This window comes from Uloborus diversus, chromosome 4, assembly GCF_026930045.1.
Source record: "Uloborus diversus isolate 005 chromosome 4, Udiv.v.3.1, whole genome shotgun sequence".
In the NCBI taxonomy this organism is placed as follows: Eukaryota; Metazoa; Arthropoda; class Arachnida; order Araneae; family Uloboridae; genus Uloborus; species Uloborus diversus.
In genome coordinates, this window is record NC_072734.1 from 112,186,676 (window position 1) to 112,202,055 (window position 15,380).

The 15,380-nt window shown below is 32.0% G+C and overlaps 1 protein-coding gene across 1 annotated transcript in view; it reads right to left on the reverse strand.

Moving 5' to 3' along the window:
• LOC129220764 (serine-rich adhesin for platelets-like) overlaps positions 1-15,088 on the reverse strand; it is a 49,463-nt gene extending 34,375 nt beyond the window's left edge. The window contains exon 1 of the mRNA XM_054855193.1: positions 14,869-15,088. Coding sequence (XP_054711168.1) covers positions 14,869-14,910 — 42 coding nt within the window. The 5' untranslated portion in view covers positions 14,911-15,088. The remainder of the gene's footprint in view (positions 1-14,868) is intronic.
• Positions 15,089-15,380: the final 292 nt, after the last annotated feature.

The window sequence follows — 15,380 nt, forward strand, 5'->3', positions numbered from 1 at the left end:
TAAAATGTTGATGCAAGATAGATTTCAAATAATTCAAGCAACTAATAGGCAATTTCACTTTAAGTGTATGACAATTTTACTCTAATTTTTCTTTTCCTAGTTCTTTTTCAGGAGCTCAGCATTGAAAAATCAAGCATTGGTTTAGATTATCTAATTTTATACTTTTCTAAAGCAATTACATGCACAACATAATTATTCTCTGTTTTTACTACTAAATATTAATTTCATAAAACTTGTATCGTGTGTGACACTTTGGGAAGTTGTAACACATGTTACAAGTTTTATAAAATCAATCATTTTTGAAAAACTGAGAATAATAATACTGACTCCATTTTTGAAAAGTTTAATCCAAACAATTCAAATTTAATCAGTTTAATTTTTATTGTGAAAATTAATTAAAAATAACCTCACCTTGAGTTAAAAATAGCAATTTAATTTACATTCATTGTTTAATTAACAGCAGAAACAGTCATAAATATTCAATGTATCACCAAGTATATGTTACAGCCAAGATAGAATTCAACACTTTGCAATATTTAAGCATGTTAATGCAAACATTACTTGTTGAACAATAATTTTACTTCCTTACAAAAACTTGGACACCAAAGCTATGATACATACAGAATGCAATGTCCATGGGTATATACAATTTATTACTACTTCATTGCATTTGTTGCACAGATTTAACTATAATTTTGCTGAATTTCCAATAAAAGGACAAGAAACTATATATTGATACTTTATATATTTTTCTTTCATTTTAAAACTAACATGTGTATTACATTATGAATTCTAAAAACGCAATAATTAAATGGCCACAACCCGTCAAATATTTGTATAAAATAAATTTTAAAACTGATATGGATTATAAATTTCTTTCCAAATTTTATTGTAATGTGTATTTTGATGGAACAGCAGAAATCTGCATATGAATCCCTCTGAAGTCAAACATTTTTTTATTTATTTTTTTTTTTTTTTTGAATTTTTAACAAGCAAACTTTTCATTCTCAAACACTTTCACAAATAGCTGAAATTTACATTTTCTTGTTAAATCGCATTTATTCACAGTTGATGAGAGCGCAATTATTTACAGAAGTGTCCAACACTTCAACTACATTTTTTAAAAAATGCTACATTTTAAAAACCCGGTTAGAACATTTTGTTCGGTTAAAACATATTGTTCGTAGTTTTACATGTTTAACGCATTGAGTCCTCGCTAACATAAAAGGACTTTCAGCCATTAGTTCTTTTTTGAACAAATCCTACACTGCAATACAAGACGAATTTCAGCGAACAGTCAGTTTGATTGCATACGCAAAGCACTTAGAATATACAGATGTTATTTATTTATCCACTGTAGCGGCAGGTAATCTCGGTGATGAAGCTTTCTGTAATAAGAAATTTTAGCATTAAAACTTATAGCATAGAAATTATCTACATTTTCTATACTTAAGTATGCTAAAATGTTTTTATATTTATTTTGTAAAGTTTTACCCTCAAAGTAAAAAAATTAGTTTGACATCAACTTAATATTATAATAAATTTTAAAAACATTTTGCACAAAACATTTAGAATTAATTTTATATTTTGCTCCACTTTATTTTAAAATTGGTTGAAACAAAAACCAACTTAATTTCAATAAAAATTAAATATTTCTCTTTTGAAATTATTTTTACAACATAGTAATTACAGGAGCATTTTTCAAAAAAGAGTGGAATGAAGTTAAAACAGTTATTACACTGTATCAATAAAAATTTACTTCTAAAAACAACATCTTGTTAAAAATTGATAATTAAACTTATTACAGATCAGTTTATGTGCATAGAAATAGCATACAAAATTAGAATTTATGTTATATAATTAGTTTATATGCAAGAAAAAGAAAAGAGAACGTTCAAATAATTGAAAGAAATACATCAAAAGAATTTTTTTTTTTTTTTTTTTTTTTTTTTTTAATCAAGAAATCCCTTTTTTCCCCAAAATAAGGAAATTGACTCAAAATATTCTCATCAACTAACCAAACTTAACAAAAATTAAATGGTTTCAAAACATCACATCAATATAAAATGCATTAGTTCCTGCCTGCTTATTTTTATGACAGGGAAAGATTTTCATGTGTATTGATGGAGCAGGTGATCTGCCACTCCAGTTATCTAGCTACATAATAGATGGCGCCAGTGAAATCAACTTATTTTTATGAAGCTTAAGTGGTGCCATCTGTTGAGTAGTGGTATTCACCTACAACACAAATGCTATTTAATTTGCAATAAAACATTAAAGCAGAAACGTTTTAAAGAAAATATTGCATACAAATGATTTTAAGTTAAAAGGAACCCTCTTTTTTAAAGCAGAAAGAGTTTTGAGAATCCATTACTCAAAAGTAGTCAATAAACAGTTAGGAGCCTGTTTGTTGACTACATTTGAGCAATGGGTGAAAAAAGTTAGGAGTTCATTAATTAGAAACAAAGTTTTGTACATTTTAAATTTGCGTGCATATCTACATCGTTTTATTAATAAGTGAAAAACTGTCAGGAAACTTTTTGTTGAGGGGGAAAATTGCTTGCTAAAAAGGACATCGTTAAAGCAATATCTTGAATTTAACGTATTGCTTTGTGGTATTTTGATAGTTGCAAGACGTTTCAAAAAGCCAGAAAGGCTGTCCAAATAAGCAACAGGTCGCTGTCAAAATACAAAATAAATAAATAAAATAGAAATTTTTTTTTAAAAAGCATAGAATCACAACCGATTTTTTTTTTTTTTCCCAAATACAGAATTTTTAATTATTTGTGCAATCAGTTTTAATGGTATCAGTATAACACATATCCTACATAGTAAATTTTTTCTGAAGTAAAATTTAAAAACGGTGAACGATCAATGCCATAAAAGGAATAAAGTTGCAAAAAACGCTATTTTTCCTGCATTCGCTAATAAGCCAAACTGTCGTCAATAGTATAGATAGAAACTCTAAAAGATCCAAATTTAAACTAATAAATAGATTTTTACAATAACTAGCAAATTCAAGTTTTTTTATGGCAAACGAAAATCAAGCAAGGAATTTTATCATAGAAGTTAACATTTGCGGATCGATATAATGAAGTTCTACGAAAATAGAGTAGGGAGAATCGGCAGCGGTAAGGAATAACCGATCGATAAACAGGGAAAGGAGGGAAATTCTAGAACTGCAGAAATAATGCCGCATGATTCTTTTTTGACTTTCATTTCTTAACTCATTTCCAAGCAGATATTATTCTAAGTAGTTAATTATTTTATCTTATTAAATTTCGACAGTGAATTTCAGATTGTAAAACATCTATAAAATATATAAAAACGCAGTTTTTTTTTTTTTTTTTTTTTTTGAAGTGGTAAATGAAAAATATTTAATGGCAAATATCTAATTATTTGTGTAGCAAATATTAGTCTTAACTTCCAATAGAAACACAATTCAGGGAGGCACAAAAGGATAGCTTTAAAAATAAGCGAGTAAAAAAATATTATGTAAAAACAACAGACACATTTTTAACATCTTTGAAAAGCTTAAATATAAAATATTTATATTAAGATAGTAAAGATTAATACACATTTTTAATGTGTATTAATTATTCTATTGGCGACAGGACGAGCTATGGGTGTAATTCTCTCGAAACTGGTGAATAACTTTCAAACGAAGTTATGACCTTCAATCTCATAAACCATGACTACACTAGATGGCGCTGACGCTTTACGGGCCTTGGCAATTTGTGACTTTTCTGTGTTAAACCGATGCAACTATGATTTGTTCTTGTAATTCTCGAAAAATGCGAAACTTCATATGTTGCCCATTGTGTCCGCAACAGGAGCTGAATCCAAACCTGGGTACCCACCAATCAATGATAACGTTTCAAAGTTTCTTTATTTTTGATTGGAAGTCGCCCATTTTGACAGCAAGAGGCGCTGAACGTAACCCTGTGTATCCACCAATCAATGGCAATGTAATGGAAGACAGGGATTCCATGTAGCGCCCTGTTTGTTGTGATGAGTTTCAGCGATTGTCACGGCCTATAAAAATTAAGAACGTTTTATCATTTGAATGTCTTGATTGTATTCTGCACTAATCATGCTGAATTCTTCCATTTTGGACCCCCCCCCCCCCCCGCAATTTTGAAGTTGATTCAATAAAGTTTTTTTTACTAAAATTTAAACTGAATTGTTACTTTTCCTGCAGATTTCACATGAAAAACACTTTTATCGATATTCGAAAGATTTCACTTAAGTTCTTATCTTTACCATCAACTAGCTGCATTGCTCGGCGTTGCAGTGTCTATCTCGAAAATGAAAGTGGCGTAAAGTGACGCATGTTCAACAATCAAGCAGAAAAAAAGCGTAAAATTTCCTATCAATGTGTAGAAAAGAGCTATTTCATGACTCAAAATTTTAATTTAGACCGCTTAGGATTTTTTTTTTTTTTTTTTTTGTGATTTCCACAACTTCAGTCACCTTGAAAAAAATATAAAAAAAGCAGCATCAGATGCGCTCTTACCACTTTGACAAGCAGCATGCACTAATGAATTAAGTTCTCAAAATTTCAGAAAAATATATAAAATTTTCACTAACAGAAATGTACATTAACTTATCCAACTGATAAGAATTTTGAAAATCTATTCTATACATATTCCAAAAAAAAAAATTTCACTCATTTTTCCACAAATGACAATGATTACGATATTTTATTTAGACATAACCTTCACTTTTTTTTTTTTTTTTTGTATTGTCTGTTATTTATTTATTTCTTCGTCTGCTACAATCAGAAATTCATATTATTTAATTTCATTTCCAAACCGGAAACCGCAGAAGATACTTTAAAAATGCGTCGTTTTAAAATATGGAATAAACTTAAAATGAAAAATTAGGGAGTGTTTTAATTATCCCTCGAACTTCGAGTAAAGTTTATATCGTGCAGCTTTTCAAGGGCTTTAACATGCTGCAAAAATCGCCGAAATGTGACGTTTTTTTGATAAACTCGCAAATTTATGATTTTCTTTGAAATTTAATTGGAATAAAAATCTTGAAATACTTTCTTTTAGGTTGAAAAGTAACAGATGTCCAATTCTGCACCCCTCACTTCGCGGTCATATGAACTAGGCCCGGATCTAAGCAGGGAAGGAGTCCACGACTCAGGAAACGAAAATAAGTTTTACAAAATATTTTTTTGAAAATTACACTCAAGTTTTAATAGTTGAAAAGAGTTTTGTAAGGTTTTGGTGAAAATGTGAGGAAAAATTGAAACACAATACATATTACTTGAGCGCATAAGCGAAGGGCGGCAGAAGGGTAATTCTTTATGGGAGACTTGTTTTCTTGCTGACATAACTTAAAAACATAAAAGAATCGCTGTAAAAAAAAAATTCGTTTTTTTCTGGCGGGGGGGGGGGGGCGGAGAAAGATCAATCATGCGATCGGTTAGGGGCCTTGCTGATTTTTTGCAGGAGGGGGGGGGGGGCAAAATTTATAGTTCCGGGCCTCATGGGCGGATTTATGGGGGGGCAGAGGGGGCAATGCTCCCCCAGTTTTGGGAGGACTTTATGTAGTAACAACACATCTTCCAAAAATTAAAAAAATATATATATAGTTATTTTTTCTTTTTTGAATAGTTTAGAAGGGCATGGGTGGATTTATAGGGGGGGGGGGCATAGGGGGCAATGCCCTCCAGTTTTGGGAGGACTTTATATAGTAACAACACATCTTCCAAAATCTTAAAACAAAAAAAGTCATGACTTTTTCTTTTTTGAATAGTTCAATGAAAATGTAGAGAAAAGCGAATGTCCTTTTCTGATGGGGGGAAAAGAAAAAGAAAAAAAAACGAACATTAAATACAAATAGCACAGCTGTCCCTGGGGTGCTGAAAATTTGTCTAAATTCACTATTTTGGACTGAAAACCATTTGGGCAAGTATATGAATGAAAATATAGGCTAAACGAGCTATACATTAAGCTGCAACACTTATAATTATTGACGATTATTTTAACAAATTAGAACCTAAAGCAAAGGGAGAAAAAACTCCCCCCCCCCATTCGCGCAAACAGAACGATCTACTCGTTATGATTTGTGTCCACATTTCAAGTATATTTTTGCATAATATTTATGTTCTTGGCAGATTAATTGGCCTTTTCAGAAATTCTAAAAAACATAGTTTTTTTTCTTCTCTCTCTCTGTCTTTTTTGAAGAGTGAGAGAGAGAGAAAATAAATACTATCGCAAACTGAATAAATTTCAGTTATCTGAGTATTCTGATTAAATGAATCTTTTTGCTTAGAGGGAGAGTACAATTTTACTTACTTTATAAATACTGTTTAAATAGTAAGGTAAGTCATAATCATCTAAGTGAGTCAATCCTGGTCATTATTGAAATCTAAATAATTGAGTCATCAAAAGTCTTGGAAAAATTTGCTGAAATATTATAAATGTCTATAAAAACCTAACAAAGATTGGTAAAATCGTAAAAATCCTTTAACCGTAAAAACTGACGAATTTTCGTAAAAATTACAAAAAATCAAGCAAAAGTTTGCAGGTAAGAGTGAATTACAAACAGGGCCGAATTTACCTCTATAAGATAAAAAAGCTATTGCTTAGGGCCCCTGCTTTGAAGTGGGTACTTAACTCTCAAAAAAAAATTCATGATTTGTTCCTTAAAAAATGGAAATTGCTTGAAAAAACTAATTTCATTTTTAAGTGGTTGAAAACCTTGAATATTTCAAAACGTGTGACTACAAATCTTAAATTTTAAAATTTCTAACAAATGGTGGAGGGGGGAGGAATGCCAAACTATGTCAAATTCAGCTCCTTGCCACATCCTGTATTAAAAATGTAAATAAAAATCATGGTTCTCACGTTTGTAACATATTATTTGAAATAAATTTTTGTGACTCACATGTTTCATATCTTGCTATTTATTCAATCCCAAATGCAGTATTTTGGAAATTCTTTTGTATTGATTCCTTTTATCTTACTTCTTCTACATATTGTCTATTTGTTTAGCATGGAAAAAAATACACTACCTCTATTCCTTTTCGTTTTCTGCACTACTTACAATTAAAAAAAGGTTGTTGTAATAAGAAATCTATAGTTTATTTTTTCTTTCAAACTTAAAATGGCTGTTTCTTACAAAGTTTTAACAATACTGTACAACTGTAAAATCTAGTTCAATTTCTCTATCCAATTAACCTTTATAAGGCTGCAAAATGCAAATTTTATATCCATTTTACAAAATTTCCTCCGGGGGAGAAACCCCCTGCCCCCTAAAATTGGAGATGTTCTATTTCCCACTTAAAAGGGAGCCCTGCGTCACTCTCGATACCAGCTCCCTCTCTTAAGGTCAATTCAAAAAGGACAGCATGAAAACGACACACAAAAAAGTAAAGCATGGATTTATGCATCACAGGAAACAGACAAAAACGTGGGAGTGGGGGGCAATACAAATGTTGCTAAAAAATAAAAATCCTGCCCCCCCAGGAACTCAGTTCTAAATCCGCCTATGCCGGGCCTGAACGAACAGTATCACTATACATGTCTGCAGCGATGGGGGGGGGGAGGGTCAACAACCTCGGAACGCTCGATTGTAAACGTTCCTAGTACTGTAAACGTTCCTAGTACGGTACGAAGTTGACCTGAAAATACAGACTCGCCACGCTGAGAATATAGAAAAAATAAAAAAGTCGTCACGACTGAAAAAAATCAACAACTAGCCCCCCCCCCCCCATCCTGGCGTTTTTAAGGGGGGAGGGGGTAGCATTTTTTGATGTGAAGGTTCTTTTTTTACCATTTTTCGGTACGTAATTCACATCGCGAATATTTGCCTCGTCTGTTGGACGTTGGACAGGAAAACTTTGTTTTCCAAGATATTCTGCAGATATTAGGCACCGATATGTCGATCGAAACAGTCCAATTTAAACATATTCGTTCCGAAAAATGCTTGGCTATTTTTGCTCAATGCATTTTGTATTGTGTATGATTGAGAAAATAATGAGAAATATTGAAAACTGAAAGCAGATGCTAAAAGATTGCTGCACAAATACAGCAAAAAACTAAATTATGCATGACACGTGGCATTGAAAAAACAGAAGCCAAAAAAAGAAGTAGTCAACATCTAAAAGCAGGCTGTGGATGATTTTTTCAGTTTAAATTTATAACTAATGCTTTTAACCATTGAAACAGAAATACTGAAGTTTTTTTTTTTTTCTCTCAACTTGCATTCTGTCATAATATCTGCACTTAACTCCAGCCAAAACAACGAATAAATTAAAAAAATTAAATTTTCAATTACTATTATTTTTCATTGTTTACGGCAAACAATTTCAAACAGGAAGCGAAACGCAGGGATTATGAGAGAATGTAAACTAAGAAATTGTCTATAAAAATTATAGTAATTATAAAGTTAACCTACTAAAGTTAACAGTTAACATGTTGCTCCTTATTTGTTGCCAAAAACAATGAAAAGTAATAGTAATTAAAAGTCAAAGTTTTGTAAATAAATTTAACAAATTCATTTCAAGGTTGAACTTAAGCAAGCATATATCAGGCCCAGATCTGCGTCCTGCAGACTCCGCAGTGCAATGGAGCCCACGTCCTTAAGGCGCCCAACAACACAAGAAATTGCAAAAAAAAAAAAACTTAAAACTAGCTTATGAACGTTGCAAATATACACTGCTAGCCTCTGCGGAGTGACCCCACAGATTTTGTTGCAGGGGAAGAGAGGGGCAAAATTTATAGATCTGGGCCTGCATATATTTGAATTTCCAGTGTTTTAAATTTTTTAAATAATGCAAGGTTTCACGCTTTTGTTGATTCAAGTCAAATCAATGATTAAAAAGCGTTTTTAAGGGTTTTTTTTTTTCTCATTTATACTTGTTCAAAATTGTTTTTAAATTCCAGCATATAAACTTGTAATATTTAGAGCAGATATTGGTAATCATAAACTATTCTCTCTTTACGCACAATACATTTAAATTAAAACAAAAGTCAACATGTATATTTTTTAACAAGCATAGGCAACAAACAGGTAAATATGTTCTAAACCTTTAGTTTCACCTCAAAAAAATTTCAAAACAAATTACTATAACACATATTAGATTATAACTATCCCAATTTCCAATACAAGTTCATTTTAAGTTCTATATGCTTAATTTACTGAGTAACATTTTTGCTTTAATCAGTAAGAGAAGTTCAGATATAACTGTTTGTTATTTAGTTTTGGCTCCTGGCCACCCAGTCTAATGTGTCCGGAAAACAAACGGTATAACAAAAGCCGAATAAGACAGAGTTTCATTAATTAACACTTCTCCCACATAATTAAAAACACAATTAAAGATTAAGTAACAAAACAATTTAATATTTATGTATTAATAAAAAAGACAAATGTGAAAAGTTATGAGAGAATTGAAATGTAGGTACACCTTTAGTTTGAGACCAAGTCCTTAATGGAAAAAGCCTTTTGTTTTTTAACCATTAGGCACAGTGCATAACGATTTTTCTTTTTCTCTTCTTAATGCCTTTTTCCTTCTCTTTCCTATGTTTCCCAGTTTATACAAGGGTGCCCAGCCCTAGGGGGTGCACATAAATTTTGGGGCCCATCACAAACAGGGTTGGCTTTTTGCCAGCAGAAACTTGTTTTTTGCAGTGCCAGTGGCAGAAAGTGGTTATAACTGGTAAAAACTAGCAGAAACTGGCAAAAAACATAAAAGCGTATTTAACAAGTCAAGTAATGATTCAATGATATTCGTTTAAGTAAACTAAAAAATTAAACTTCATTTCATCATTTCAAAAAATAAAATCTTATGTTAGTGCCCTTGATTTAGTTCAGAAAGGGAACTTTTCATTTGCAGATACTAGTAATTTTCGGATTAATCTACCAAAAAATAATATGGGTGCTTAGGAAAGAGGAGTGACATACAGAATTCAACAGGCATTACTGATGCTCTTCTGTTGCAAGAATATTCTGAAATTTCTCATTTGTGCATATAAATTGAGAAACTGTTTACATTTAAGAAACAACCTTTCCTAAGAGGCAACTGCAGGGTTCAAATAATGTAACATTTGATTTTTAATTGTGATAAAATTGTAATTAAAGTGTGCTTTGGTTAACAATTAATGCATTTTTTATTGTGCGTCAATAATTAATTTTTTGTCATTTTGTGAGCTTTTGCCAGTTTTTGCTTCAAATGAGGCAGAAAGTGGTTTTGGCCATGCCAGTTTTAACCGGTTTCTGCCTCGGTTTTAACTGCCTCAGCAGAAACTTGCCAACCCTGGTCACAAATGACTTTTCCAAGCTCCCATCCATATTGTTTACCCCTACGTCTCTACATATGTCTTACCCCTCATTTAAAATATCTCAGGCCTACTTCAGGCTCAAGCCAGGGCGAACAGGTGCCCTTCTCCCCCCCCCCCCTTTGCAGCTTTCTAAAAGCAAGGATGCACCCCCCTTAAATATTAAAGAGCCTCCAAAAGTGAAAATTACCCCTCAAAACACCCCTTTTTTAAAATTTCAATGCTGCAGTCTATGCCACGACCCCCCCCCCCCCAAGGGGCACCCCTGGTTTGTATAGGGAAATTTTCTTCATCACCTTCCACCACAAGTTTCAGAAATGCTCCAATGTTTCTCATATTAATAGTACGGAGTCCGGATAGTCTCAAGTGAGATAGAAAGTGATAGCAAAAAAAGGTGAGTAATAAATGAAAATGACCTATTTGTAACTCATTAAGTCTGCAGAAAAAGTTGCCTGTCAGCTAAAAGAGTCTACTGACCTCTGGCTAGTAACTGAAAATTTGGATTTTCAGTTCTAGTATTATCCATGCATTTATGTTTCATGTAAAATAGCATTTCTAACTTCAGGCAAATCATCTCCTCATACATAATAAAAGATCAAAAAACTAAATTCACCTTAAATTAATATCAAATCAAAAATATTCATCAGAATTAAAGCGATTTTTAAAGACTTAAAAGCTGAGAATGCCCGTCATACTTGAAAAAGTGCTAGAAATAAGAATTTCAACCTAGGGGTCATAATAATGCCTGAAATAAGTTTTTACTCGTAAAATGTTTTAAATAGGAGAAATTTTAATGTTAAATTAAACATGTATGAGATGACGCATGGGTGCCGCTTTTTAAGATTGAGAAGGCGACACCAAGTTTAAAAAACAATCGGCAGATGGATCTCGATCTTCAAATAAAATTTTATTTTTCTTAGGATGGAGATCCATCTTCCAACTTCTTTTAAAGATGGAATTCCCTCCTCAATGAAAAGTGTCCTCCATCTCCCAAAACTTTCAACAAAAATTATGAATACTTTCAAAAGAACAAAACTTATTTTCATCAAGTGTTTGAAGATTTTTTCCAACAAAAAAATGTCGAAGGTAGATTCAAACCTTTAGTAAATATTTCTTCACACAAAAAGGTTTTTAAAAAAATAGTTTAATAATAGTGAATTTAATAGCGATTATTGCGATGTAAGATTCGTACACTTTAGACAAAGAACTGTATTGAGATGTTTATGATATGCACGGCGTATTTAATTACGCTGCGGGAAACAGTACTTAGAGTACTTGGAGAATGCAGAACAACCATGACGTCGGCGAGAGCAATAAAATAATGAACTTATCAGTTGAAAAATATAAATCTTTGATTTACGACAAACTGTGACTTTTGGTGCAAATGATCCTTTCCAAACAACATTGAAAAACGAAATAGAATCTTACAGTAGAATAGCGGGAGGCAGTTTGGAAAATCTTAGTACCCTTACATGGGGGGGAGGGGGATCAAAAAATCCTGAAATCTTTCTTACGTAATTAATGAATTTTTTGGATTAGATTAGCAAATTTTTGAATTTTGAAGGCCACTGTACCTATCTCGCCTAGACTGCTAGAAGATTATTTGGCCCAGGTTCCTTCAGCAGACCATTTTGTTATAGTCTACAGCCAGGGGTGGATTCAGAAATAAGTTTTTTGGGTAATGTGACCAGATGTCCCGCTTTTGGCGGGACAGTCCCGCTTTTTTGTTTAAATTCCGTCACACAAGAAATATAACATACAATCAAAATTTTTTAAACGCTTTTTCGATTTTTTGCTGTCAGTTAACGTAAGAACGTCATGTAAAATGTTATTCTTTAATGTTTAATATGCTGAACTACCTCCACCATGATTCGGATTGAAGAATAGGAGCTGTTAAGCGTCTAAATGGGCTGCAGAAGGAGTCTCTGGAGATAAGCAATGGGTAGAGATATTTACTCATTTTCGCACTCAGGCGATTGAAGTCAACTGTTTGACAAAGATTGTTGAGTTTGGTTTCAGTTTGCCAGGCACAACAGCAGTTGTTGAAAGAACATTTTCCTTGGTGAATAAAATTTGGAAATCTGAAAAAACGCAATTATCAGTTGTCACTTTAAAGTCTTTTTTTAACTAAAATTAACTTTTCTTATTCATGCAAGGAATTCCTTGATTTTCTGAAAGGCAACAAGAATTTGCTTCTTAAAATTGCTTCTAACAGCAAGTATAACTGAAAATAATAATTTTGATTAATAAATTTGTTGTGTGATGCAATATTCTTTACATCAATACTATTGAATTATTTTCAACTTGAGTTCTTTATTGGTACATTTGAGTTATTTCTTGGCATTTTTCTGTTACGTAAAATATTAAGCCTGAGAAAAAAAACTACTCTACTCCCCCCCCCCTCGTCATGTGTCCTGATTTTTAGCTTGAAAAATCTGGTCACATTATTTTTGGGGTGCACTTCCCAACATTAAAAATAAAAAAACACCACATTCCTTCTAAAATACGGTATGGGGGTGGGGTTGTGCTAACGCGAAAATAGGGTTTCTAAAATGGATTTGATCTGTCTGGAAATTATAGGATTGCATTCAGTGATTTATCTCCAACTGTTCTGCAATGTACGTACCATCTTTAGCAGATTGTATTGGAAAACCATCCCAAAGATAATCATTTAAATCCAAATTAGAATAATTAAAACCAGATTTAATTTAAATGAGTTACAGATTAGTTTCTTCTACCAACTTTAACGGAATATGTACTGAAACATCAAAAACATGTCTGTCTAAGTTAGAGCATTCAGAAGCAATCGAGAACGAATTTAAAATTTAGTGACATTGAAAAAAAAATCAAAACTTCTTCAAATTAGATACAGAATTCCATTGAATAATAATGAATTAGATTCACTGGGAAACCATATATTTCAAATGAATGTTAGATATTTGTATTGACTACAATTCGTATTTTATATTAAATTGAACGTATACAATTAATTATAAGTATTTACATTTTCACTAATTATTAAATTAATTATTTTTAAGTAGCTATTTTTCAAAAAAAAAAAAACTCCGATGCTTAAAAAAAAATCTCTAATCATTCTCTTATCATTCGCGTTTTCCATTTCAAGCCAGTTGAGAGACCCGTGCTGCCATCTATATGTCGCTGTTTAGAATTTGTACTACGCATTATCATCGGAAATGGTTTGCAAATGAATATTCAAAGGGGAAAAGCCTTATTTCAAAAACCTTACAAAAGTTACGAGTCAAAAAGAAAATTTTAATTCAAACAATAACTACTTTAAATAATTTAAATGTCAAGTCTCTGCGATATGACATGAAGATTACAAGCATATTGCATTGAATTTTTCTCGTGAATCAAAATAATTTAGGTAAGTTTTAATTTACACTAGCGAATCGCTTTTCAGGTTTCTTTTAGCAAAATCTTAATACACAAGTACGCAATAAAATTCTAGAATATTAAATATAAAACTAGAAAATACTTTTTACAAGTAATGCGGCAAATTAAAAAACAAATCGGTAGCTAAATGGTGCAGTTAGTGCATTCAAACTTAACATTTTGGATCAGTTTAGAAAAATGTTTCACACTAAAACTTTAAAACATTTGTATAGACTACATGCTTCATACTCAATAAACAAACTGGATTAACATAACATTTGAATCGATCTACAGAAACTATTAAAAGAAATACCAAAAATGCAAGTTCATCATTTTCTGAATTTGCACATCATATTGCACTTTTAAATATTTTTAAACATAATATTTTATTAAGAAAAACGACTATTAATTCAGATTTAAAAAAATATGCTGAGAAAGTCTCATTAATGTTTACGTTACGAATAATGGTGAGCTCTTTAATGAGATTTGAAAGTCACAGAAAAAGTAGATGTGTATGAAATCAAATAAATAACATAAAACAACGGAATCATTTTAATCATGGCACAAACGTTTCAAATTTTTTAAAATAATTTTGAAATAAAGATGTTTGCATGTTCTATGACATTTTGTTAGATTACAAGTTTTAGAGCAAATATCACAACATCTATTTAAGCTCTTCATAAAGCAATAAGAGAAATAATAGTACCCCCCCCCCCCCCCTTAAAATCATCAAATTTGAACGCCTAAAATGAACCCCTCATTAGATTATTACCTTTCTAATGTTGGACGGAAGTACAACTATCAACTAAGTTTTAAATGGTGGAAGCTTAAAAGACCCCTCCCCCCCCCCCCAAAAAAAAGAGGGCTAAATAATTTTCTTTATGAGTGGACAAGAGACTCTTGTTCTTATAGCAAAAAAAAAAAAAAAAAGAAGCATTAATGGAAAAGAAATGATCATAAAAAAATTTCGCTGTAGCACCGTTTTCGATAACAATTTCAACTTGAACTTTCATACTTATTAGCTTCTTAAAATAAAAAAAGAGATTTGGTAATTATGGAACCGTATCCACATTTCAAGTACTTGACTTATGATATAAACTAAAAATCGCAACGAACACAACATAAAGTAAGATACATCTAAGATGCTTTGATGCTATTTTAAACTAAAAATTAAACAAACCTTAAATTCTGCTATGTGGACTGGACAAACTTCTACACCCATGCCATCGGTGTGTGGGCCAAAGCCTCGCAAAATTTCAAAGTAGATCTTCCAACACTAACTGACGAACAGTTGACAGTCCAGTCACCTGTATGACAATCTTCGCTATAACAACACTATAATGATCGAAACATGGCGACGACGTCGGAGCCCTTCAAAATAACGCCCGCGCTTCGCATGAAACAGCGACCACACTAAAATCTAGCGAATCCTTGCAAAGTAGGGTTGCTTTCTCTTTTTGGTATTTCGTTTTGACTGTCGCCAAGCCACAATCGCCAAGATCTACGCCTCAAATCTAAATTTCCTTTGAATTTTCCCTACGTGTATTAGATTTATCTGAAACTTCTTTCTACTCGGAACTCGAAGCGGTGAAGCGTAATCTGTATCTCGGGTATGACGGTGTCAGAGTGACTCTTATTGTAGTGTAGTTGATGATTTGAATATTATTTGCTTTTTGAAAGTGGTCACTATAA